Source organism: Protopterus annectens, chromosome 10.part0 (assembly GCF_019279795.1).
Source record: "Protopterus annectens isolate FY-2018-M chromosome 10.part0, PAN1.0, whole genome shotgun sequence".
NCBI classification, from domain to species: Eukaryota; Metazoa; Chordata; order Ceratodontiformes; family Protopteridae; genus Protopterus; species Protopterus annectens.
The window spans coordinates 1271880814-1271906953 of NC_056744.1; the positions used below are offsets into that span (position 1 = coordinate 1271880814).

Sequence of the window (26140 nt, forward strand, 5' to 3'; positions counted from 1 at the left end):
TAATGAATGAGAAATAATGTAAGTAACATGAGTTATTACCCGCATTGGCCAAGAGTTGCTACATGCCTTAAAAAAATGATATATTGGTTGGTAACGTACAGTAAAGATTGGCCAGCAAGTCATACACCTTATTGGTGATGGCAAGTGGAGTACAGGAAACAAAGAAAAGGGGTACGGCAGGCAGAATAAAACACCGCAGGAGGAAGACTTTAAAGTAAAGCATATTGGGGATGGGTACGTTTTTTGAGGGGGGGGCAGTAAAGGGCCCTTTGCACCTGTGCTGATGCAACTGGTATGATGCATGTTCAATCAGTGTCTTCTTGCATTGATGCCAGCAGTGATTCATCCTCAGTGAATGTCATGTGGCCTCTTTGTGTGGTCTGCTCCCATCTTTCTGGCTGCAAGGGGTGCTGAAGTAGCCACTGCAAGTATTGCTACTACTATTGCACTGCTGGAAGGTCCAAAGAATGCTGCCTGGCTGGCTTGCTAACATTGAATCATATTGTACAGCAGAATGCCTTGAATATCTGGCAGGCTGTAGTGGTTGCATATGATAGTACCCCCTCAGACATCTCCAAACATTGAAACTGTAATTGCATGGCAAACACATGCTGTACTATGTTTCTAGTTTGAGCATGGGGGATGTTTGGTCATGCCTTGTGGGTTCCATACAGGAGTCATCAGCAAATACTCCATGTGGTAATCCATGCCACCTGTAAAACATTAAGGACAGGGGGAGAAATTGGGACTTTAGTGCTGTGTATCTCTTGTGCCTGCACTTACCTGCTAGGTTGCCCTGTGGGATGTCATTGCACCCAGCAGTTGTACAGATGACTTGTGTATGATAATTTGGAATAACAGAATGATAGCCATGCCAGAGTGCTGTCTAAACACCATGGGTCACTAGCCTCTATACACACACTACCTTTCATGAGTTGAAATGGTAGTGGACACCAGCTGGAGCCTTTGTTGGCACATGGGTGCAGCCTATGACTCCCAACAATTTGGTGCAGTGAGAAATCTCATAGAATCCACACATGGTAGTGGATACCTTTCTTGGTGTATTCATAAAATATTTGAGCTCATCCACATTTAGCAGTAGTATTCTGAGGAGTATTCTGAAGCTATTGCCAGTTTGTCTCTGAAAACGCCCCGTAGCCAGCATAGTAAGTATCACAAATACTTTGGTAGGTATAAGAAATTCATGCATTCCACCTGTTCCAGTCTCGGATCTACAAATATCAACCAATGCCACATAATCTGTCTATCAACATGCACACAGTTCTAAACTTGCATGTCAACCTGAATGAAGGTATCCTGTGTCAATAATGTTTTTCTACAGCATGGCCAACCATGTCACACACTCTGTAGGACACTGCTTGAGTGTAGTAAATGCTGTATTGTAAATGCTGCTGGCAATATTCTGATTGAAATATCATACTTTTTTGTCATGCTTTTTGCACTAATACTCAAACACAAGCTGTAGCACCATACCTCCTCCACTGAAAAAGGGCTTCAACCCAGTCAGACTATCACGGTCAACAAATGTCAAATAAATAAATAAATGAGCATAACTCACAACTTGCTTTCCCCATCCTCACTGCAGGTGTCTGTGCCCTCAACAAGCTGTGATTCTTCTCTTGCACCTCCATCTGCATACTCATTTCTGCACCTTTTGGACCATTCTCCAGTAGCAATTTGTTGATGTATCAATCGTCACCCAGCTGAGCTGCTGGGTCACATTTTTGGTGCAAGAGCACATTGCAGACTTCATTAAGTGCGTGCTATTACCCCTCAGAAATTACTTCATTAAATGCCTGTGATTACCCCTCAGTGGTTACTTCATTAAATGTCTCTGATTTCCCCTCAGTGGTTACTTCATTAAATGCCTGTGATTTCCCCTCAGTTGTTACTTCATTAAGTGTCTGTGATCACCCCTCAGTGGCTACTTCATTAAATGTCTCTGATTTCCCCTCAATGGTTACTTCATTAAATGCCTCTGTTCACCCCTCAGTGGTTACTTCATTAAATGCCTGTGATTTCCCCTCAGTTGTTACTTCATTAAATGTCTCTGATTTCCCCTCAGTGGTTACTTCATTAAATGCCTGTGATTACCCCTCAGTGGTTACTTCATTAAATGTCTCTGATTTCCCCTCAGAAATTACTTCATTAAATGCCTGTGATTACCCCTCAGTGGTTACTTCATTAAATGTCTCTGATTTCCCCTCAGTGGTTACTTCATTAAATGCCTGTGATTTCCCCTCAGTTGTTACTTCATTAAGTGTCTGTGATCACCCCTCAGTGGTTACTTCATTAAATGCCTCTGATTTCCCCTCAATGGTTACTTCATTAAATGCCTCTGTTCACCCCTCAGTGGTTACTTCATTAAATGCCTGTGATTTCCCCTCAGTTGTTACTTCATTAAATGTCTCTGATTTCCCCTCAGTGGTTACTTCATTAAATGCCTGTGATTACCCCTCAGTGGTTACTTCATTAAATGTCTCTGATTTCCCCTCAGAAATTACTTCATTAAATGCCTGTGATTACCCCTCAGTGGTTACTTCATTAAATGTCTCTGATTTCCCCTCAGTGGTTACTTCATTAAATGCCTCTGTTCACCCCTCAGTGGTTACTTCATTAAATGCCTGTGATTTCCCCTCAGTTGTTACTTCATTAAGTGTGTGTGATCACCCCTCAGTGGTTACTTCATTAAATGCCTGTGATTACCCCTCAGTGGTTACTTCATTAAATGTCTCTGATTTCCCCTCAGTGGTTACTTCATTAAATGCCTCTGTTCACCCCTCAGTGGTTACTTCATTAAATGCCTGTGATTTCCCCTCAGTTGTTACTTCATTAAGTGTCTGTGATCACCCCTCAGTGGTTACTTCATTAAATGCCTCTGTTCACCCCTCAGTGGTTACCTGCCAGTGATTTGACAAACACAAAATACCATTTCAGTCAAATTTTTGACACACATCACTTGCTGCATTAGCAGGTCATATTTTCTTTAGTAACTGATAAAGAAAATGTATGCAATTCATGATATTAATGATTAATGATTCTGATTTATGCGCTATGGTTATTTCTGATATTGTGTTACTGATCTTACTTACATTCCTCTTTCTCTTTAGAATATGTACCTGTCTTGAAAGAGTTGTTATCTTGTTATATTAAGAACACTTTCAACAGAACATAACTTGCAGTTTAATAGCAGCATATCATTCACTAGTCTACACTCAACATTATGCAGTTTGTCAGTACTCTGCTAGGCAAAACTATTGGTACCCAAAGGTATGATTACTGTGCCAATTTACAGGCCACACTCCTTAAGGTCTGAGTTTGGCAGTTAATGTAGATGATTAAAGCTCTTAGATGTCGTGGAGCTGCTTCCTCTTGTCAATGATATAGGGTTTGATTTCTTCCAACTCCGTAGTCTACTGTATGAATCTGAGCATGTCACTTATCCAGACAGAGCTCCTGAAAAAGCAAACTTTGCCCATATGCCTACCAAAGCAAATAGGTAGATTAAAAAAGTAAGTAAATAAATGAAGATCTATTTGGGGCTAGGATTTTTCAGAGTGAAATAGAAATGAGTTTGACCACCCTCATGAGAAAAGCCATGGAAAGACTTGTCATTGAATTGATCAATCAGGACCTAAGGAACCTCCAGATAAGTTATCTGTCTCAGGATTTGTCAAGGGCAGGTCATGCTTACTCAACCTGGTGGAATATTTGAAAAGGTCACCAAAGCAATGGATGAAGCCAAAATAGTATATGCCAGATAACTCAACCTGGCCAAAGCTTTTGACACAATTCCCCACTCAGGCATAGTAGAAAAGCTAAATAAACTGGAAGTAAACCCTTTTGTCACCTGCTGGATTGCAAACTGGCTCATGGATAGGATGCAGATAATCAAAATATGGGAAATTACCTTCACAAAGAGACCAGTCACCAGTGGAGGCCTCTGGGGCTCTGTGCTATGACCTCTTCTGTTTGGAATCTAAAAGCCAATATCAAAGGGCTCTGGCTAACTAAGTTTATAGATTACTGCAAGCTAGGAATGGTCATTGAATCACCAAATGACTTAGTCATCCTGATTGAAGGTTTGTCCCAAATAAATAACTGGTGCCAAAATCATGGACTGAAACAAAATTCCAAAAAATACATTATATCTCCTGCCCCCCTTTACCCAACCCTCAGTAGGCCAGTCATTGAATATAATGCCCCCTTTGACATGTATCTCTCCAGACACATGCAACAACTGGAGCACCCAAATATATCATTTTACTAAAAGGATACAAGGCCTAAACAACATATCCTGCATGGACTGACTCAAACCCATCACTATACTCGATATTTTATAGACTGCTAAGAGGTGATCTGTGTCTGGCATAGAAGGCATCCTCCAGCCCATTACTGATGGATTTACTGCACACTAGCAAGTCAAATGCCATCAGAGATACTTGGTCTAAGGATCTCAAATCTCTTCTGCAACATCAACAGAATGGTTTGGAGAAACAAGTATATCTCACAGAGGATATCACTGCTGTGGAACAGACTTCCCATCCACATAAAATAAAGTTCATCCCTGTCTATATTCAGGCATGACTTAGATCTAGGAATGAGAAAGAGAAAGTTGCCCCAGGGCTGCCCCCTATAGTACTAATGGACAGATGCAGCTCTTAAATCTTTTATCCCATGCATGGATCCTGTCAAATTATCTATGGCATGGTCCCACTTATTCTCATTAGGGGTAACATATAATTAGCAACTATGAGATGGGTTAAGTCCAATCTATAACCAATGGGATAGGTTATTTCGAGCACAAAACGTTTTGCTAGGCTAAAAATGGCCTACAAGGGCAGCTAGCTTAGTACTTAACAAATGAGAAGAGACAAAGTAATCTCCAGGGATCATTAGTAAATGAGCTGGTTCAATGACTCTTTTCAGTCATAGCCCATGCCAGATGTGAATATGATGTATTAACATTAGGACACCACAGAGGCAAATAAGACACACATCTGCATAATATAAATGCAGATAATTCATAAAGTGCAATATCTGCATGACAGGACATAAACATTTGAATGAAAAGTTAATTTCACATAATGTATGCAGTGTTATGAATACAGTTTACATTCTGTATAAAAATGTTACTTACACGTATCTTCAATAATTAAATATATTTGATGTTTGCTAAGTTGCTTTAACCAAGGAGTGTTGTAGGTTATATTCCATTAGTCTATTTTTATGTTCATTTGAGAAATATGACATTGAATTTTCATTTGCATTGCTTACCTACAGAGGAAACTTCTTTTTGATTGTTTATGAAAGAATCTCATCCAGGTGAATAGCATGCAGCAGCATAAAGAAATAAACAACCCTTTTCCTTTGTGTTGTTCTATACTGAAAGAACAAATACCCTGCATGCATTCTGTCAAAATGTAGCAAATGAATGTTGTTAATACCAGAGATTTATTACCAGCTACCTTCACTTTACTGATGATGTATTTATTGTCTGGCAAGGTGAGAAATCTAAACTCACCGAGTTCATCCACTGAATCAGTAACTCCACCTCCTTCCTGAAATTTACCACTTCCATCAGTTTGGAGGCAGTGCAGTTCTTTGATATGACTGTCAGTATTGATAAATACAGAGAAAGATTAATTAATAACTTATACAGGAAACCAACAAGAGCGAACTACTTACTTCACAGAGACAGTATGCATCCAGTAAAAACTAAGCACGATGTAAGAAAATCACAAGGCTACAGATTAGCACGCATTACCACAGATTTGGCCCCTTTTCTCAAAAATATAAATGATCTTGAAAATGATTTCTTAACCAGAGGATATGAATCAAACATGTTCCATATGATCCCGGATCCCATTACAGGTTCTACAACTAACAATGACCCCATGTGGAGCAGGCCTTTTGGTAGTATTACTCAACAAGGCCACCCTTACACAAACAAAGAGAAAGCTAAGGACTGTTGCATTCCAAGTTACACCTGGCATTTCAATACAATTAAAGCCATTATTAAGGAGAACTGGGCCATCCTCACTGACAATCAGCAGCTTGTAGGAATTTGATAGATCACCCATAGGTTCATAGGCTCATAGGTTAGTACAAGGCTAATTGCCCTTGTAAGCCATTTTAAGCCTAGCCAATTACTCCATGTGAGAATCAAACCCTGACCCTTGTGTTTGTAAGGTAAACATCTTAACCATTACGCCACCCTCCCACCCTGCTTTTGTATATAAAAAGAGCAGAAGCATACATAGCTATGTGTAAAACAAAAATAAGGAACACCAGGATGGCATGAGCACTAAAATCTGTGGGCCACCTAACTGCATTTTCTGTGAATACTTGATGGAGTGTGACTCATTTGAGTGTCCCTATCTTAAAAAGATGGTGAAATTTATAGCAGGTGGTAACCGTAATACTAAAAAAGTTGTATACAGGGCCAAGTGTAATGACTGCCTTGCATTTTATGTGAGTAAGACTATGAATAAACTGAAAGGAGGATTTCAGGTCATCTTTCTGACATCAGACGTAAAAGACAGTGAAACGCCTTTTCCAAACACTTAGAACACACCAAATATTCTGGTTTTAAATTTATCATTCTGGACTGTGTGGAGATGGATGAGCTTGAAGGGGACATCTCTGGTGTTTTGGAGAAAATAGAATTATGTTGGGAGCTGAAATTAAATGCATTCAGAAAACCAGGACTTAACTACTATTGCTGTATTTAGAATGTGTTGAATTTACGTAAGCTGCCACAATTTTTTTTTTTTTAGGAAATTTGTGAGGAAATATTTTACTAAAAGAACCAAATATACTAAAAAATAATTTAAAAAATTATAGGCAGAATGTTATATATGTTTAATTACTTTAACCTCAATTCTCATTTGATTAGATGTTCTTGCATCACACCAGAGATTTAAATGGTCAATTCAAAAAACACATTTTTTTATGCTGCTACCACTATAATGTTTTGATATAATTCCCCCATTTAGCATACTGGTGCATGCTCATACACACTCAGGCACACCCATGCACACATCTGCTCACTTTTATACTTTACTAGTTTACTTCATCCACTATTTTCTGTACTTTTGTTCGTTTTTCTACTGTTTTTCTTTGTATAAACATGTGTTGGGGATGTAAACATGAAAACTCTCATGACAGGGTTTTTTTTTCTCTTTCTCAACTGGAAAGCATTAATATTTTTCCTGAGCTGTAAATGACTTAGTTTTTATGTACATTAATACATATGGATGGATGCGTATTAGGCAGTATTACACAAATATATATTAATAGTCTTCTAATTAGATAATGTTTATGATTAGATACCTTTGTGTGTCTTTTCTTGTATCTATCTAGTTAGCTCTTTTTTATTATTTACCTATGTATATGATTTTAGTTCTTGTCACAGACCTGATGAAGGCTTTATTGTATTAGTTAGCCGAAAGCAATTTTAGTTAAAAGGCACTCTATTTACATGTATGTTATGCTTTTCTTAATAACTGATTTTGGCATATGGGTTAGAATTAGATAGGAAGTGTATTCCTTTACTAGGTTTTAGTTTGATATAAGTAGTAGTGTGTGAAGGTGGGTATTTGCTGTTGTTAAAAACTCTTTTATGGCCCTGTTTATATTGTTTGCCTGGAATAGACATATGTTTTCCACAGCTACTTCTAAGTGTATAAAAACTGATATGTTTAACATTGTAGAGTATTTCTGAATTTTTTTTTTTTTTTTTTTTTACTGAGGATTGCTTGTCTGTGAAGAATAAAGGCTTGTTGTTTTGGTACACTATCTGGGTTTCATGATTTTTGGAAGTTATTGTGACTGAGCTCATCAATGAAGTTTTTCTGTTTTTTATTTTTTCCTCAACCCTTGTATTGATGCAGTTGGAACTAGATAAATTCATGTGCTTGTTTATTTTTTAATGTTGTTAATAATGGTGCAGCTAAGCAGCTAATGATCATCTGCAGGGCATGCAAAATGGGGTAAAATATAAGTTGCATAGTACAACAAAGATGTACATGTCAGTTTGATAAATACTGTACCCCATGGCTTCCTATTTTATATATATATATATATATATATATATATATATATATATGTATGTATGTATATTTTTATTTATTTATTTATTTTTTTTAAGTGGACTGGGCCAGTGAGACCACTTTTTTCAGCTGTGAACTACTGACAATAAAAAAAAAATCATGATAGTCTACAGAAATTACATGCATGCTGTAGTACAAAATGTAAAAAACGTGTTGAGGCTTGGCATATTGCTTACAGATCAGTTACAACACAAGAAAAGTGTTGAACATGCAAGTTAACTAGTTAATGAAGGGAGTATTTTAATAGATGTCAAGATTGCATGTGCATTTGACTTCACAGAAAATAGCTAAATTTAAAATGTGTAGCAAGATTACCAATGGTGTATAAGCATCTAATGAATTCAGGGAGTGAACATCAAGTCATGGAGTATAAACAAAGTTTAAAAGCAGCACTCTAATAAAGTTATGTGGTGTGTATGAAGAAGGGAGACATATGGTGAAAGCTTTAGTGTGAAGCTCTGTTGTAAAGCAAGCAATAATGCCCAACAATTTGTTTGCGTTACTATGTAAATAATGCCTGCCCAGGGGTGTTATGATATTTACTTCATTTTTTTTAATTTCATTGTAGTTTTTGCCTATAAGATCAGAAAAAATAATACAGGGTCAGCCATCTAAATATAAAAATAATTAACCAGTTAGTCTGTTTCACTGTAGTGACTTTATATTCCAGGATACAAGGGCATTTTTATAAGCCTATTTTTGTGTACCAGATATCAGTTAAACGAGTTCCATACAAACTAGTAAATCCAGCAAGCAGAAAAAATAAATTGACAGCTAAAATTCCCTTTATTTATTAATGTAGTGAACCCACATTAAGTCCTTTCATCCTGTTAAAAAGACTTCATCAGAATTTGCAACCAAAACAATTAATACAGTGTATATATAGGCTAACTTGACCACCTGACTAATCAATTAACTAGTTACAAGTTTAAAGCTAAAGTTCTACCATAATAAATATGAACACCTTTATAAAACTTCCCTCAACAACAGCATACAAATGAATCTAACAAGATATTGATATGTACATCAATTTAAAAAGCTACAGCTAAATTCAGGCAAAACACTGTAGAACATACAAATGAAATACATAGTGAACCAATCCACATACAAAGTACTGACTCAATGAAAGGGAGCTTCTGTTATACACAAAGACAGTACTACCAAATATTAAAGGGTCACCATAGCTTTAAGCCTCAAAACATTTCTTATGGACACCACATCATTTAGACCTGGAAAAACAGTAATGTGACACCTAAGCTTCCATTTTAATTCCTTCAACTCTAAAAATTCATCTACTGGTCCCCTTCTGGGGCCCAGATCAACACGATCGATAACTGTAAATTTAAAGGGATGGGTAGGGTTATTGTTGATGTGCTTGAATAAAGAATTCTTGTCATCCCTTTTACTAATACAATATTGATGTTGGTAAATATGGTCTCTAAAGGCTCTTTTATCTTGAACATATAAAATCCTTCACAACCCTGGCACTTAGCCACATAAACTACTCCCTTACTGCACAATTATATTTATGTGACAGTTCAATCTTCCCGTAACCTTGTAAAAACAGGCTCGTAACTTCTAAAATAAGTTCACATTGCCTGCATTAGCCACATTTGACCATCCCACCATTGTTGACCCTCATAAGGTGCCTCTCCAATATTGTTTTGAGACTAATGTCTTTTTTGTACATGATAGTTGTTTTTTCTCCCACTTTATTCAAATTGGCATGGTCAATGGCAAATATGTTCCACTTTCTAACAATAATGGACCTAATTTGGTCAAAATGTAAATTAAAAGGGAGTACTAAGGCCTTATCAAAGGCATGGCTACTATCTTGGTTTAAACTTCCACCTTCAGACCCACCAATTAAAATAGCAGTGCCACTTTTCCCAACAGTGGGGTGTATATGCCCCTGTCCCTCTTTTTGTTTAATTCTTTAAAAATACCATCCAGCATCAATAAGGGGTACCCTCTCCTCACCAACATTTCCCGCAGTTTCCAGCATGCCACACCATACAGAACCTCATCACTCACCATCTGGGCTAACCTAACACATTGTCCTTCACCAGAGATTCCTTCTAATGAAGGGGCTGCCAGCTATTAAAATGCAATAATGTTTTGGATTAAGTTGGCTTTCTAAACAAAGTGGAAACAAACTCCTTGGTTGCCTTCTTCTTAATAATGCTAACATCTAGATAATTAATTTGTTCAGTTTGAATGTTCATGGTAAATTCCAAAAAGCTGGTGGAACTATTCAAAAATAGGAAAAATTCCTCTAACTTTTCTCTAGTGTCATGCCAGAAAATAATGATGTCATCCAAAAAAACGGCCATACAAAGACCAGGACTGGCAATAATTGGAGGTGAAAACCTTGGTCTTTTCCCAATATGCCAGGACCAAGTTGGCAAAGATGGGGGCAATGCTGCCCTCATTGCCACCCCACTTTTCTGCTTAAACAACTGGTTCTTGAAAAAAAAGAAATTATTCTCTAAGACTTTCTCCATAAGGGTTCTAATTGTTAATATTCTCGTGTGTCCTCTGTCAGAGTAGTCACATAAAAAACTCTAAAACCATTCCACACCAATATTGTGGGGAATGGCAGAGAATCAATCCTTAATGTCAATAGTTACCATCAACAGATCATCATTGTACAGCTCCTGTGTAACTCTTCCCAAAAAATCCCATGAATCCTTTAACATAAAAGGAAACTTCTCTACTATCCCCTTTAGTTGGAAATCAATACATTTTGCTAAGGGGAATGTCCTGTATGCTTTTGCATCCACAGCTGGACGTACGGGTGGGTCTGTCAAACTCTTCTGTATTTTGGGAATCCCAAATATGGTGGGGGTCCTAGGGTATGAGACATGAAGGAACTGGTATTCACCCTTATTAATTTGTTCATTAATTAACAAATCATACAAAACCATGTCTAAACGCCTGTATGCTATATTCATTTCATTTAAAGAGAGTTTTTTATGTGGCTAAGTGCCAGGATTTTATATATTCAAGATGAAAAGAGCCTTTAGAGACCATATTTACCAACATCAATAATATATTAGTAAAAGGGATAACGAATGCTTTATTTAATCACATCAACAATAACCCTTCCCATCCCTTTAAATTTACAGTTATCGATCATGTTGACCTGGGCCGCAGAGGGGGCCAGTAGATGACTTTTTAGAGTTAAAGGAATTAAAATGGAAGATTAAGTGTCACACTACTGATTTTCCAGGTCTAAATGATGTGGTGTCCATAAGAGACTTAAAGCGATGTGGACCCTGTAATATTTGGTAGGAGTACTGTCTTTGTGTATAACAGAAGCTCCCTTTCATTGAGTCAGTACTTTGTATGTGGATTGGTTCACTGGGTTTTTCATTTTATGTTCTACAGTGTTTTATCTGCATTTAGCTGTAGCTTTTTAAATTGATGTACATATCAATTCTTATTAGATTCATTTTTATACTGTTGTTGAGGGAAGGTTTATAACGGCGTTCATATTTATTATGGTAGAACTTTAGCTTTAACCTTGTAACTAGTTAATTAATTAGTCAGGGGGTCAGGTTAGCCTATATATACTGTATTAATTGTTTTGCTTGCACATTCTGATGAAGTCTTTTTTTTAACAGGATGAAAGCACTTAATGTGGGTTCACTACATTAATAAATAAGTGCATTTTTAGCTGTCCATTTGTTTTTTCTGCTTGCTGGATGGACCTGAAATCACTGATACAGTTTTTAAGTGTTGTGAAAGGCTGGTTGTTTGACTTGGTCAGATAGCTGCATAAGATATTCAGACAGTTTCTTTACTGCATCTAAGGATGAAATGTCTGAATGCCAGTCAGCAAGATTATTCGCAGAAAGAACTATATTAAGATTTAGAAGGCAATGTTGTTGCTAAAAATATAGAAAGGTAAAGCCCACGGAAATGATCCTTATAGATTGGATTGTGATGGTTTCTTCAAGGATACTTCATGGGAAGGTATGTCAGACATGCATGCCTACAACTATATAGTGTATAAAGCCTTGACTTAGACCCCGATGACTCAAGGTTCAAATAGCTGCTCGGGAGTTGGAAGAGCCACGCAGGGGATAATGGGAGTTGGTGACCTTTGCTGACTTGTTTATCATGGTAAGAGTGAGAAGTGAGTTCCAATGCAAGTGGAGGATTGCATATTAAACAGATATGAGCAGTGGAGGGGGGACTGGTATCCCAAACCACTGATGCTAGTGCACATATCAGGGAAAACTATTGGATACAGCCTTTTGATGTAGTGGTCTCATCACCACAGAGAGGAAGGGACTAATTAGAAACATCCCACCTATTTGAGCATATGAAAATCAGAGGGCAGGTTAGGAAAATCAGTGACAGCAGGGTGGGAGGTTGAAGAAGTGTTTATGGAGGGAACAGTAGCCCCTTTCACTTAGAAGACATGGTGCCCTCCCTGTGGGCTCATTAGTTGTAGTACAGACATCCCAATGAAGAAGTGGAACAGTAATAGGCTGGATAGTTCTCAGACAGCCAGACAATAGCACCCATCAGGACTGCCTGGGAGATGGCCTTCCCAAACTTCCCTCACATCTGTGCTTGGGTTATCCAGAACAGTGGAACAGCTGAACTTGAGTTTGATTAGAAAAGATTTCATGGTCAGCAGGCATACAAACAAAGATCAAGTAGAATAAAATAGGTAATACTGACACGATGAAGAAGCATTTTCATTTCCCAAAAGAGTTACAGGACAAAAAAAAAATCATGCTGCAGAAAAGGTTCTTTGTTATCCTGTCTGATGCCTGTCAAGACAGTGCTGCTGTTATGTTTTACTCAATTGTTACTCTGGAGTACTGTTCCCAGTTATGCAGTTGTACACCAGACATGCATCTAAATGACAATGTCATGAAGTGCAGATGTTTTGGTGCTGGTATGTATGACTAACATAAGTTTTCTTTCTTCAATTACAGGTCCAGCAGAAGTGTTGGGAGAATGAGGAAGGTGCACTCCCCTAAAAAGAATGATGTGGCAGTGGGGTACAATTTCTAGATGGCTTTATCTGATCATCCTCTGGGAGTGGGTATTGGTGGCGGTTCACTGCAGGGTTGCTACCACATCCAATTCAGATCACCATGAATCATCTGGTCACCCCTTGGAGTGGCTTCTGTCAGACAGAGGACCTTTCTACCAATCTCAACAATACACCGAATTTAGTGATCGATTCCAGCAAGGGTTTACTACAAGGTACAGGATTTACAGGTAAGAGAATACACAATATGAGTGATCATCATTCTTGATCATCAGAGCTTTATCCATTCTTAATGGTTATTTTGAAGTAATTATTATGCTTTCTGCATTTGGAATGCATTCCATCATTTTCAGGCCTAGAGTGAATTGCTAAAGATGTGTACAGTGTAGTTCCATCAATGAAAATAGTCTACCACTGCACAGGTGGCTTGACAAATGACAACACACACATGAATCTGATGATATCAGAGAAAACATTATACATTAAAGCCCATCAAATGTCTCTATTATCTTTATGTTCATGAAAAAATATGTATATTAAAATTTGAGAGGTTTTCCGAATGGCAGTTTACCAAAGTATAAGCCAGAAGGCATTTATCAGAACACTGAACTTCAGGGAAAGAGCTGTAACATGGAGTGTACTTGCAAAAGTAGCAATGGTGATATGAATTCAGTTGATCCAAGCATAGACATGTAAGCCAACACATGCCTATATGAATGGGTTATGTCCAAATCTGATGAGTCTTAATGGTCATCAGGCATGCAGCAAAGACACAGAAACAGATCTCATGGTCATGTTCTTTAATTTTTAGGGCTGTTTGTCAACAAACTAATGTTTCATTTGGGGGAGGGTAAGTTCAGTTTCATTTGGGGGAGGGTAAGCTCAGAAGCACTAACTTGTATCTCATTTTCCAAGTGTAGTCTACAGGAAATATCAATGTGTCCGGGTATATTTCAGATTCTGTATGTTTAAATCTCTTGTGTCTGGTTTAAATTGTGCGGGATAGCTCTAGTCATCTGCCTGAAAAGACTGTTTTAAATTAAATTACATAATTGAATGTTTGATAACCAGGCATAACAAGTTCACACTTTAATATTTTTTACATCAGCCAAGTAGTTTTAATCTATTAATCTTAAAGTGAACATTTAGGCACACTTTGACTTTTTAAATGTTAAACAACAAATTTTAGCTGCACTAGTAACTTTTAGGAAAGATAGCTTTTCATTGTCTATCTCCCAATAACAAAAATCTGTTTGAACTTGTTCCACTTCTGTCTCATCTCTTGAAACAAATTATGAAAAATACACTTTATATTTGGGATGTTAGAATGAACAGTATTTTGTTAATGAGAGGCTACAATGTCAGTGAATTTTCATTTATGATATCAATGAATTTTCATTATTCGAATCACATATGGGCACTTTTTTCGGGTCCCTATTATAACAATGAAAAGGCAATCTGTTGAACGGCTAAAATGTTGAATATTCCAGACCTCGAAATCGGATTTGTGGGGGGCTGCCCCCCACACCCAATTATATATATACCAACTCCGAGATCGCACTACAGTGAGAAAAGGGCACATTTTTCAGTCTTCACTGTACCACGATCTCATAAAACTGATCTCGAGGTCTGGAATATTCAACATTATAGCTGTTCAACAGATTGCCTTTTCGTTCATCTAATAAGGACCCCTTTTTTCCCTGTTTCAGAATCTGAAGAAAAGTCAGTAAGTGACTGTCATTGTTTGCAATGTCCATGCTGCATGTGGTGTTGTGCAGGTATAAAAATAATATTTTAACATTATAGTATAACATATATACCCCCAGACTGGTCATACAGGATGATGCCATGGAGTTCATCCATGTGCAAATCACCTTAGATCTCACCACTTTTACCTAGACTTATTAGAGGTACTCACAATTCAACCAAATACCCTATTCATGGGTGACTTTAACTACATGCACTGCCTCAAACTCACAGGCACAATTCTTTCTGTACTTTATTAACATGAACACCTTGGACCAGATATTGCATGCTCCAGCTGGAGGATCAAATATACTGTATTCAGTATTCACCAACAATGGAGAGTGGTGTCCCCATCCCTGTAGCACATCCCCACTAGTGAGGTCGGATCACAAAGCTGTCTTATTCAAAATAAAAATCACCTTAGAAAACCCAACTAAACCTGTAACAGTTCAGAACTATTTTAAGGCAAGCTCCATGCTATTAAATAATACTTTGTCAAAATTCAGGGCTCCCCCTAACCCAGAGGCAATAGATAACTATGCAGAACTTTTCAAACAGTCCCTATAGAAACATGTGAATGGCTGCATAGAGACTGCATTACCTACCAGAAGTAAACCCAGAACAACCACTAAAAACAAACCCCACTGTTGGAAGCCTCACCTAAATGGGTATACAATAAAGGAAGAAAGTTCATGGACAAAAATCAGGAAAAACAACTCCCTTAAAGACAAGTGTTCTCTTATACAACTAAACTCCCTTAAAGACACATTATGTTTTATACAACTAAACAAGAAACTAAGAGGTTTAATTAAATCAAGCAAGGCCCACTATGAGGTCAGGATAGCCTCTCAAGCTAAGGATAATCACAAGGCCTCTTCAGCTATGTCCAGAACCTTAAAGGTAACACACAGCAGTGTGCTTGAACTGGTAGTTAACAGCACCACCTTCACATATCAGAGAGAGATATAGCAAATCTACTGACTGATGAAATCAGCTTTAACTTCACCCATTACTCCACTCCCCAAATACCCTTGTGAAATCCCCTCTAGCATATTCCCCCCAGCTATTATAGGGATTATGTTCTGGTGGCACTAGCTAAGGCCAAAACACTGCCTCCATTGAGTACCAGTTTGCCTCCTGAGTAGTCTAAAACACAACTTATCAGAACCACTGAGAGGTATTTTTCAACTACAGCCTCAAAACAGTTTCTATACCAAGTGAATGGAGGATCTTAATGGTCATCCCTCTTCATGAGGGTAGACCATCAACTGATCCCAGAAACTGCAGACTCATCAGTCTGACAAGTGTACTATGCAAAGCCATGGAGTATCATGGAAATGATCAACAAAGACGTTCTTAACGTACTTAACCTGATTGATTTCTTTGAGAAGGTCAGCAAGGCAATGAATGAGGTTAAAACAGTGCATACTGCATACCTTGTCCTGGTCAAGGCATTTGATACAATATCCCACTCAGGCATTGTTGTCAAGCTCTCCAAACAAAACTTCAATTTCCATAACACTTGCTGAATTGCTGGCTGGCTCACAAATAAGACCCAAGAAGTCAGGATTGGAGATACCATGTCCACCAAGAGACTGATCACAGGCAGAGTACCTTATGGTTCCATGCTGAGCTCACTCCTGTTTGGCATTTACTTCTCAGAAGTCAAGGCCAATGTCAAAGTATTCTGGCTCCCCAAGTTCAAAGATGAGTGTAAATTCAGAGCTATCACAGCACGCCCCACCCAAGATGCCAACATCTTGCAAGACGGTCTAAAAGAGGCAAATGACTGGTCCCAAAAACCACAGTTTAAAGCTCAGTGCCAAGAAATGCATTATAATTACCTTTGGGAAATTGTCCATCCAAGTTAATTATTCCATTGATAAAATGCCCCTAAGTGTCACCCAGGTAGTTAGGGAAGTCAGAACATATGTAGACAGCAATCTAGCCTACGACCATCATGTAGCAAAGAATGTAAGAAAATCTTTCTATGTCGTCTAACTTATAGGCAAGGGTATACCATCCAGGTCCAAGGAAGTTGTAGTACCACTCTACTCGGCCCTTATCAGACACATCATTGAGTCCAATGGCTGTTTTGGTATGTACCTAACCAGACACTTGCAACAGTTGGAACGCCCGCAAAGGTTCCTCACCAGGAGATTACAGGGCATGAATACCGTGCCCTACACAGATTGCCTAGAGGCCCTATCACTGTATGCAGTACTCAGTATCCTACTAGCTGCTGAGAGGAAATCTATGCCTGGATTATAAGGCATTCTCAGATCCAGCCCTAATGGATCTTTTGCACATCCATAAAATAAACAGCACTAGAAACACTATATCCAAGAATTTGACCTTCACTTGTGACATAAATAGAATATGCTGGAGGGACAAATATGTGACTCAAGGATCCCCATGTTCGGGAATAGACTTTCCATCCAGGCAAAGCAGAGTTCATCCCTGACCCTATTCAAATGAAACCTTGACCACTGAATGGGAAATTGCAAATTTACCTCCAGTCTGTCTCCTATGTCTGTGATGGACAGAAAGTAAGTAGAATGTTCTGCAATTAACACGCCCTTCCCTACGAATACCTTAGCTATCTTATTATTAACATACTCCTCCTCCTAATAGATGCCCAAAGTACTTGGGGACAAATTGGCTTGGGTACATGGCTAGGCTTATAAAGGCCTAGTGACAACCTATGAAGCTATGAAATAATGAACTTTAAACTGGGAGTGCAATCACTGGAAATAGGATGACTGGTATATCTTCATTTTTTTTTGTTTTGTTTCAGTAATTTAATGTTACCTTTCCTTCTTCAATTAAAAAGTTGGATTTTCAGAAAAAAAAAACTACACAAATGGCTATTTATAGCATTAATTTTGTAGGCAGGTACCCAATCTCAGTAACAGCAATTATTGTATGTAAAGCTGCCAGAAGACACCAAAATACTGGTAGATAGCATATCATTCTGAATAGTGGTCATCTCAGTGGATATAAAACATTAGTGACATGTGAATTGCTGAAACATGGGAGGATACCAACTGGACACCAACAAGTCAATAACATCATAAGATTTTGTTATGTAGCCTAATTCCTATTACTTTTATCATCAGAGACTATATCACCACTTATAAATAAATGCCATATTTTTAATACAGAGCTATCAGGCAATTTGCATTATAACTAACAACAATGAATTATCAAAATAAAAATGTGATGTTCACTTAAACATGAGAAAAGGGATATTTTAATGCATTGAATAGAAATAAAATAATATAATCATATTTTTGAAGTAAATTTATCAACAGAACAGATCTATAAACTAAGACTTGCTACCTAAAAATCAGTATATAATAAACAACCTAAACATAGATTGGGATGCTTAACATGACAAAAAGCCACAAGCATTTCCTATTACTGTTTTTGCTTATAAGTGCTCTAAATACCTCTGTCTAAAAGCCTGCCTAAAATACCTCTCAACACCTTTTAGGTGTAAGGAAGCACTCCCCTGTTATGCCTGACTTACTATCTCCTAAGTATATCCCACTATAACAGGGACACAGCCCATCCTTGAGTTCAAGCTGTTTGGTCTTAGATAATAACTACTTCTGCCTTGTGACCCTTGAATTGGTGACTCTGTTTTTTCAGAATATGAAATTGTATTTAGCTGGCTAGATGGGTAGGCATATTACCCAGTGGTACATATTGCCAATGTGTCTTGTGCTGACTCTTATTTTGCTTTATAGGTGATTATAAAGCAACAATCACATATGTGTATTTTACCTACAAATATGTAACACGAACATTATTGCTTTTGTCTGTACTTTTCTCTTGAAAAGCTGGTTATACCAGTATAGAAGAATCACTACTGAAATAAATTTATTTTAACTTCCTGAAAATCTTACTGTCTGTTCTCCATATAACCCCTCTGGCAGGTGTACATGTGTGAATATTTCTACCACAACCTAAAATCTTGTACATCACACAATTAATGTCTCTGACATGTACCATGTCCAAATAACAGTAAATTTAATTCATCAGTTCTTTAACTGCAATTAGTAATTCACACATGCGCATACTTTACCCAATCTTCTCCCTGGCTTGTTTTCTGTTTTAGCACAAATTTTAAATATTTCATACTATTTCCAAAAAGACTCTTTTTTTACCTCACTGCAATGTAAAATAATTTATTGCAGTTTTAAAATCACTGATCAAATTTCTTAGATACAGCCAAGAATCCATAACTCTGTCATCGAATACACTTGAAATCTTGTTAAACTGAGTTTTGAATGTGTAAAACCAAACCCCTCATGCCTAGAATACAAACCCATATCCGCAGTATGATAACAGTGAAAAGGCCATGTTCTTATTCTATAGGGCTCATCTCATGAAAACAAACAAGTATGCATATTCTGTATCTTAATTAATTGCTTGGAATTTACAGACAAAATGATTAAGAAATAATTTATCCTTAAATGCATATTATCTTTAAGAAATTATGCATGAACCTGACTTTATGTTGGTGAAAGTATTATAAAATTGCCTTTGAAGGACTTAATAAAGTGAAATGAGAGTCAGTTAACAATGGCTGCAACATGTTGCCTTTTGGAACCTTATAGCAGGTAAAACTTCAGCATGAAGGGCTAGATTTATTTCTCAAGAAAGCTTGTAAAATGAATTATGTGTTATCAAAAGTATCAAAAGGGACTACAGTACATGTTAATAAAAAGAAGCACCACTAACATTTATAAAAACTGATGAAAATGCTAATATCAAAAGGAAATATAATTCTCCAAATAAACTTGATAAAAACCTTAGCTAAAATGTATATAGTTTTTTATGAAGAAAATTTAGCAGAAAGATGCCCGCACAGAGCAAAATCTTTCTACCATTATATAAATAAAACTGAAACACAGAAAGAGTGCATGCTTTTTTCCTATATAACAACTCTGACAAATGCTATTTTGTACAGCCTAAACTGGTTCTTTGTGATAAGCATTTTGAAACCATATAATATATGAAAAATAGGCTACTTTACGTGATGCAAGTAATGTGTCATATTAAATTATCTCTTTACATGTGCATAAGCCCTTTGGATTGGAAGCTATCTATAAGGAAGACAAATCACTCCACATAGCTCAGTGCTCTGCCCTGTTCAACAAATCTAAAAAAAAAATGTATTGCCTGACATAAAATCGAGTGAGATGCCAGCCTTAGAACTTATAGAGGTCTTAGCTTTTTGCAACAAAACAGCCTACCATATCATTGCTAACTATGGGTCTCCCTCCAGTGTCTCTGTCAGGGCATAATCATTGTCTTCTTCAGTTCAGAAAAATGTAACTACTGTTTGTGTATAAATGTAAATAGAAATGTAACTACTGTTTGTGTATAAATGTAAATAGAAATATAACTACTGTTTGTGTATAAATGTAAATAGAAATGTAACTACTCTGTGTCTAACTGAAATGTAAACAACTGGAGCTTTCCTTCCCGGGCCTCCGCTGAAAATGGGTACTGCCCAGTTGGATTTTCCCACTAAACAAAGACAAATCAATAAAAATTAATAAATAAATAAATACATTTATAAATATCAACTCCCTAGGGCAAATTAGCCCCTATGAGCCTTGCCATGTCTTTTCCAGTATCACCTTTTATGTTACTACCTCCTCATTAAATCAGATCACCCAGCAGTAACCTTTAACCTTAATACAAATGCCTCCTCAACCATAAAGAAACTATAATATTTCAGGGTTATTCAAAAGCTAACTTACTACTAATTGCCAATATCTTGGAAAACACAACTGGCATATTTTGCCAACAAACTGATTAATGATTTAATTCTTACTTTGGCATACTCCTTAGAATTTATTCTTTCTTCAATAAATGTATTGAAGAGGCTACACCCCCCCCCCATTCTAAAATAACCATTGTGATCCATTTATAGGTATGTATCATGGAATATTCCTACAAATAAACTCTATAGCAAAAAGAAAAACAATAAAAAAGTTCATGATTCTTCATAAAATATGCCCTGACCCTCACTATAGAAGTGATCAAAATCATTAAGTAAGGTATTTAGATGAACAAACAGAGGGTACAGATCTGGTTATAAATTTAAAGTAGCTATCAGTACAAAGGAAACCACAAGGCCTTCTTCTGCTACAGTGTTAAATCAGTAGCAATAATCAATTTTACCCTAAACTTATCTCCAATGGCATACTCCAGTCCTATCTAAAAGTACTTGGCTAATACCCTTGCAAACAAATTTAGGTCTGGTACCATACCATCACACATCCTCCTGTCCCTTATTTTCTCCTCTTACTACTCCTCTTGTAGTCAGCCTAGTTCAAGTCACACCACCTCTCTCAAAATTAAAACATTAGATCCACAGATCCTGATAATATTCCAGGCAGTCTGCTTCTAAGTATAAAAAAGACATACAGTCCAACTCCTTCTAAAGCTTTTTAATCTTAGACTCTCCACGGGATATGGAACAGAAACCTGAATACCAGACACAACTGTGCCTCTCCATAAGTGGTGCAATGACTTACCACTGTAACCTCCCGTAGGAGAACTAGTTTACAACATGGACAGATGGCAGTGATGCTTTTGTTTTAAGACTTTTATGACTTTAAATCTACTGCTGTAGTATGAACCATGCTGTACCACTGTATATGTTGTATATTCCCCCATTTGTAAAATTGTATTGATTATCCATCTGGTCCCTCCGTCTCCTTGTCTTTTGACTGCCCCTGCTCCATTCTTTACCTTTTTTATCATAATGTCCTTCTTCACTGACTGTCTCTGGACTTCTTGCATCTATTACCTCTCCCACCCATTCTCAAATGTCCAGTTTGATTAGGATCCATTCTACTATTCGTTGTATATTTTCTACAGGTGCATATTTTCTACATACTGCATAGATTTACTGTTGTCCTTGTTCTGGGTCATGTCAGAAGAAGGTTGTGTGTGTGTGTGTGTGTGTGTGTGTGTGTGTGTGTGTGTGTGTGTGTGTGTGTGTGTGTGTGTGTGTGTGTGTGTGTGTGTGTGTGTGGTGTGTGTGTATGCGCTGGCATGTGTGCGTGCATGTGTGCGTGTATGTGTGTGTCTGTGTGCATGCACACGCATACGTGTGTGTGTGTGTGTGTGTGTGTGTGTGTGTGTGTGTGTGTGTGTGTGTGTGTGTGTGTGTGTGTGTGTGTGTGTGTGTATATGCCTGATGTATGGAACCACTTTTATTAGTTGAAGATGTAGCTCATTGAATGTGTTTTCCGTTCATTTGTTTCAAACAGTGAAATATTGATCAAGCGATGTCATAGCTGGCTTTTGTTTAATCATCTGAAGCATTTAAATGTGATTGACACTTTTGTTGCAGTTGTGTGACCATGGTGTTAGTGCGTACTAGTGGAGGGGTGCAGTGTAAGGAACCCATATTAAGGATGGGTGGGGAGGCAAAGTAAACATTTGCTTCTTCTCTTGTTATAGCTAAACTTTATTGATCCAAAATAATTTTCCATGCTGTGCAATCCTTATGTATGGTGCACTTTATGTATATTTACACCAGAGGTTACCTGCACAATCCTTATGTATGGTGCACTTTATGTCTATTTACATCAGAGGTTACCTGCACAATTGTCATGTGCGGTGCACTTTATGTGCATTTACACTAGAGGTTACCTGTGCAATTCTCATGTATGGTGCACTTTATGTATATTTACACCAGAGGTTAACTGGGCAATCCTAATGTATGGTGCACTTTATGTATATTTATACCAGAGGTTACCTGTGCAGTCCTCATGTATGGTACATTTTATGCATATTTATACCAAAGTTTGGCTGTATAATCCTCATGTATGGTGCACTTTATGTCTATTTACACCAGACGTTACTATTTAATACTGTTCTATCTCCACTCCCCCCTTATTGTGTAGTAATCCACTGTCTCATCGTTGTTTCCTTGAGTTTTCTGAAGCTCTCCTCATCTTACTTTGCCTTATGCAACTTATTGCCATATCCAGTTCTTCTGTGTCTAGCTGTTACCTTGGAACCATCCCTCTTTTTTCTTTTATTTTAATGTATTTTCCTCACCCTGCCTTTTTTTCATCTCTCCCTTATTTCCTATGGTGTCAGGCTTTTCCCTCCCCTGTTTTTTTCTTGCTTAGTCTTAGCATGTGTCTTACTACTTTCTACCACTTGCCTTTCTATATATCATTTTGTATTTTTGCAGATCTTTCTTCCATTGGGACTACTGACAAGTGTATGCATTACTATAAGCCATGCTATCATTCTTACTGCGGTCACCTTTTCCATCTGAGTGTATGTCTTGCTCTCTCCTATCTCAATGATTCTATTAATTCTGAACTTGACTTCCTCTAAGTTGTTCTGTATCATTTGTGAGATTGTACTTCCCACTAGGAATACTAGGTACTTTGGGAATGCTTCTTCTTGGATGGTTCCATCTCCCTTGTTTGCCCCTCATCCTATACTGACCATGACTATCTTCAGTTGCATCATAGCCCTGAAGCCTCCTCTAACCTTGTGAATACCGTGAGTACATTCTCTCTTGCTACATCTATGTCATCTGATAGAACTTTGTTGTGATTCTGCCCTCCTGGTCACTTTTAACTACTCTAACTCCTTTCTCACCTCTAGAGCTAGTTTCTCTTTGACTGCTTTCAGTAGACTTGGTGGCAGTGTTCCCTACTGTCTATTCTTCTCTCTTCTCCCACAGGCTTGAATCTGTCCTCATCTGTTACTGTCTCAGTTTCTGGGCTTGTGTACTTTTCTTATAAGTTTTGTTCCCCATGCTTCTTGTTTCTGGTATTCACTACAAGTATCCCCATCTAATTGTTTTGAATGTTTTTGAGAGATTCTCATATCTGCCTTTGTCTCTTGTTTATGTTCCTCCCTACCCTTAAATTCTATTAGGAGCCACCAGTTCATCTCTCTGACCCTGCCATTGACTGCATTGTATCCAACTTTAATTAACTGTGATATTCATATTTATGGGTGGGATTGGTCCACAATGCTTAGATTCTTCACATCCTCCATTCTTTTAGTATTATCCCTACTCTGTCCCTTTTTGTTTAGTCTGATCTATCACCTTGTTTCCAAGCTAGTATTTTTGACAATATTTTGATATTCATTTTTATGAGCGAGATTGGTCCATAGGCTGATCTCTTTTCTATTCTCCCTTCTTTTGGTATTATTCCTACTCTGTCCCTTGTTGCTGAGTCTGATCTATCACCTTGTTTCCAAGCTAGTATCTTTGACAGTATTTTGATATTCATTTTTATGAGTGAGATTGGTCCCTAGCGGCTGATTTCTTTTCTATTCTCCCTTCTTTTGGTATCATCACTACTCTGGCCCTTGTCATCGAGTCTGATCTGTCACCTGCAGCAGCAATCCTTTCAAAATCCTCTGCTAGTATCCTCCATATCATCTCCTCCTCCCAACTGTGGAATTCTTCTGGGTATTTGTTTGGTCCCCTCGCCTTCTTGTCTATTAATTCTCGTTGCAACACTTTCTATCTCTTCTATCATGATGTCCTTCTTCAATTTCTCCCTCTCTCTCTCTCTCTCTCTCTCTCTGGTCTTTTTGCATTTGTTACTCCCACCCCCCTGTTCTCAAATCTCCTGTTAGATTAGCATATTCCCTTATGTTCTTTATATATTTTCTGCATACACTCCTGGAATATCTCCCTTATCCTTCCATCATCCTCCTTGATCTCTCCTTCCTTTCAGTCTTGCCATTTCCATTCCTTTTCTCTTTTCTTTTCTTATTAAAAAACAGTGAAAAACCAAACTAACTGATATAAAATAATAAATAAATAAAAGTTGGTTGTAAAACCAAGAAATGCACTTTATTAATGGAACCTTCAGTAAGTGCTTTTGTCTCTTTTATTATACTCTTCAGACTGAAAGTAATTAAATAATGACTCACACTTATATTAAATAAAAATAGTCACATGTCTATAATTAGTTAATGTTTTCACCTTTTACATTTTAAATACATTACAAAATCTTCATGATTAGTCAACCCAGGGGGGTAGCAAGCATTTAGTCTCACTTGAATATTCTAACCACCCCAGTTCTTCTTCTTCTGTATTTAACAAACTGTCAGCATTTCTTATTACATCTAATACCAAAAAGTTAAAATCAGCTTTACAAATACCATTTTTTAAAATGTTTACTCAAAGCATTCCTATCATCCCCTTTATGAACTGCATACTTATGTTCATAAATTCTTTTGTACAACTCACGAGAAGTCCTACCTATATAAAAAGCCAAGCATGAAACACAAAAAACAAGGTAAACCATACATTTGAACTTACATGTGAACAATCCATTTACACTAATATTATGGTTATTAATAACAATGGGCTTCAGTGTATAAATATTTTCATAAATTGCAACTTAAACACTTTACCATGCCGCTTTTTTCACTCTTGCCCATAGGCATATTTAATTTAGCTTGAAAATAATTTTTAAAATTTGTGGCCCTTTTTTGCATAAATAATGGACGTTTCCATACGATCTTCAAAATTTCTGTGTTTCCAACAAAAATCTTCCAATTATAAATATTTATATTTTAATGGATGCTGAATCAAAAACTATTTTCTTTTCTATATGTGGTAATATCAGAAAAGATGTCAAACACTAATTTCCTTGGATATTCTCTACGTATTAATTTTTCACAAAAACCTAATCACTCCTTAACAAATTCCTCATCTCTCACTGTTAAATTGCTAATTCTTAAAAGTTGCCCCTTTATAATATTCTCTTTTATCTTTTTGGAATGCATATTATTGCAAAGCAAATACGCATTGTTATGCACTGTTTTCTTATACATCTTAGTAATTAACATGCCATCAGCCTTGAAGACAATAACATCTAGAAATGTAATACTATCATAGCTGTATTGACAAGTAAATTTTAAATATGAACTTATATTGTTTATATATGTTGCAAACTCCTTCAAAGACTGTTCACCCCCCTCTCCAAATCAAAAATACATCATCAATAAAACGAAAAAACTTTATGACATTTATCATAAAATTACTCTGCAAGATGTTAATGGTTTCCCACCCATGCATGAATAGGTTGGCATAACTGAGGGCCATTGCTACCCCCATAGTAACACCATTTGTCTGACAATAAAAATTGTCCTTAAATTCAAAAACATGATAAGTTAAGATTACATCTAATAATTCCATTAGCAAACTTACTGTGTTGCTAGA

General features: G+C 37.1%; 1 protein-coding gene across 2 annotated transcripts in view; it reads left to right on the plus strand.

Annotated features, from left to right (window-relative positions):
* The window catches only part of LOC122813577 (BMP/retinoic acid-inducible neural-specific protein 3-like), a 1515308-nt gene that overhangs the window by 779841 nt on the left and 709327 nt on the right, over positions 1-26140 (plus strand). For both annotated transcript variants that reach the window (XM_044085972.1, XM_044085973.1), the window contains exon 3: positions 13091-13379. In XM_044085972.1, the coding sequence (XP_043941907.1) occupies positions 13141-13379 (239 nt within the window). In that variant the 5' untranslated portion in view covers positions 13091-13140. The remainder of the gene's footprint in view (positions 1-13090; positions 13380-26140) is intronic.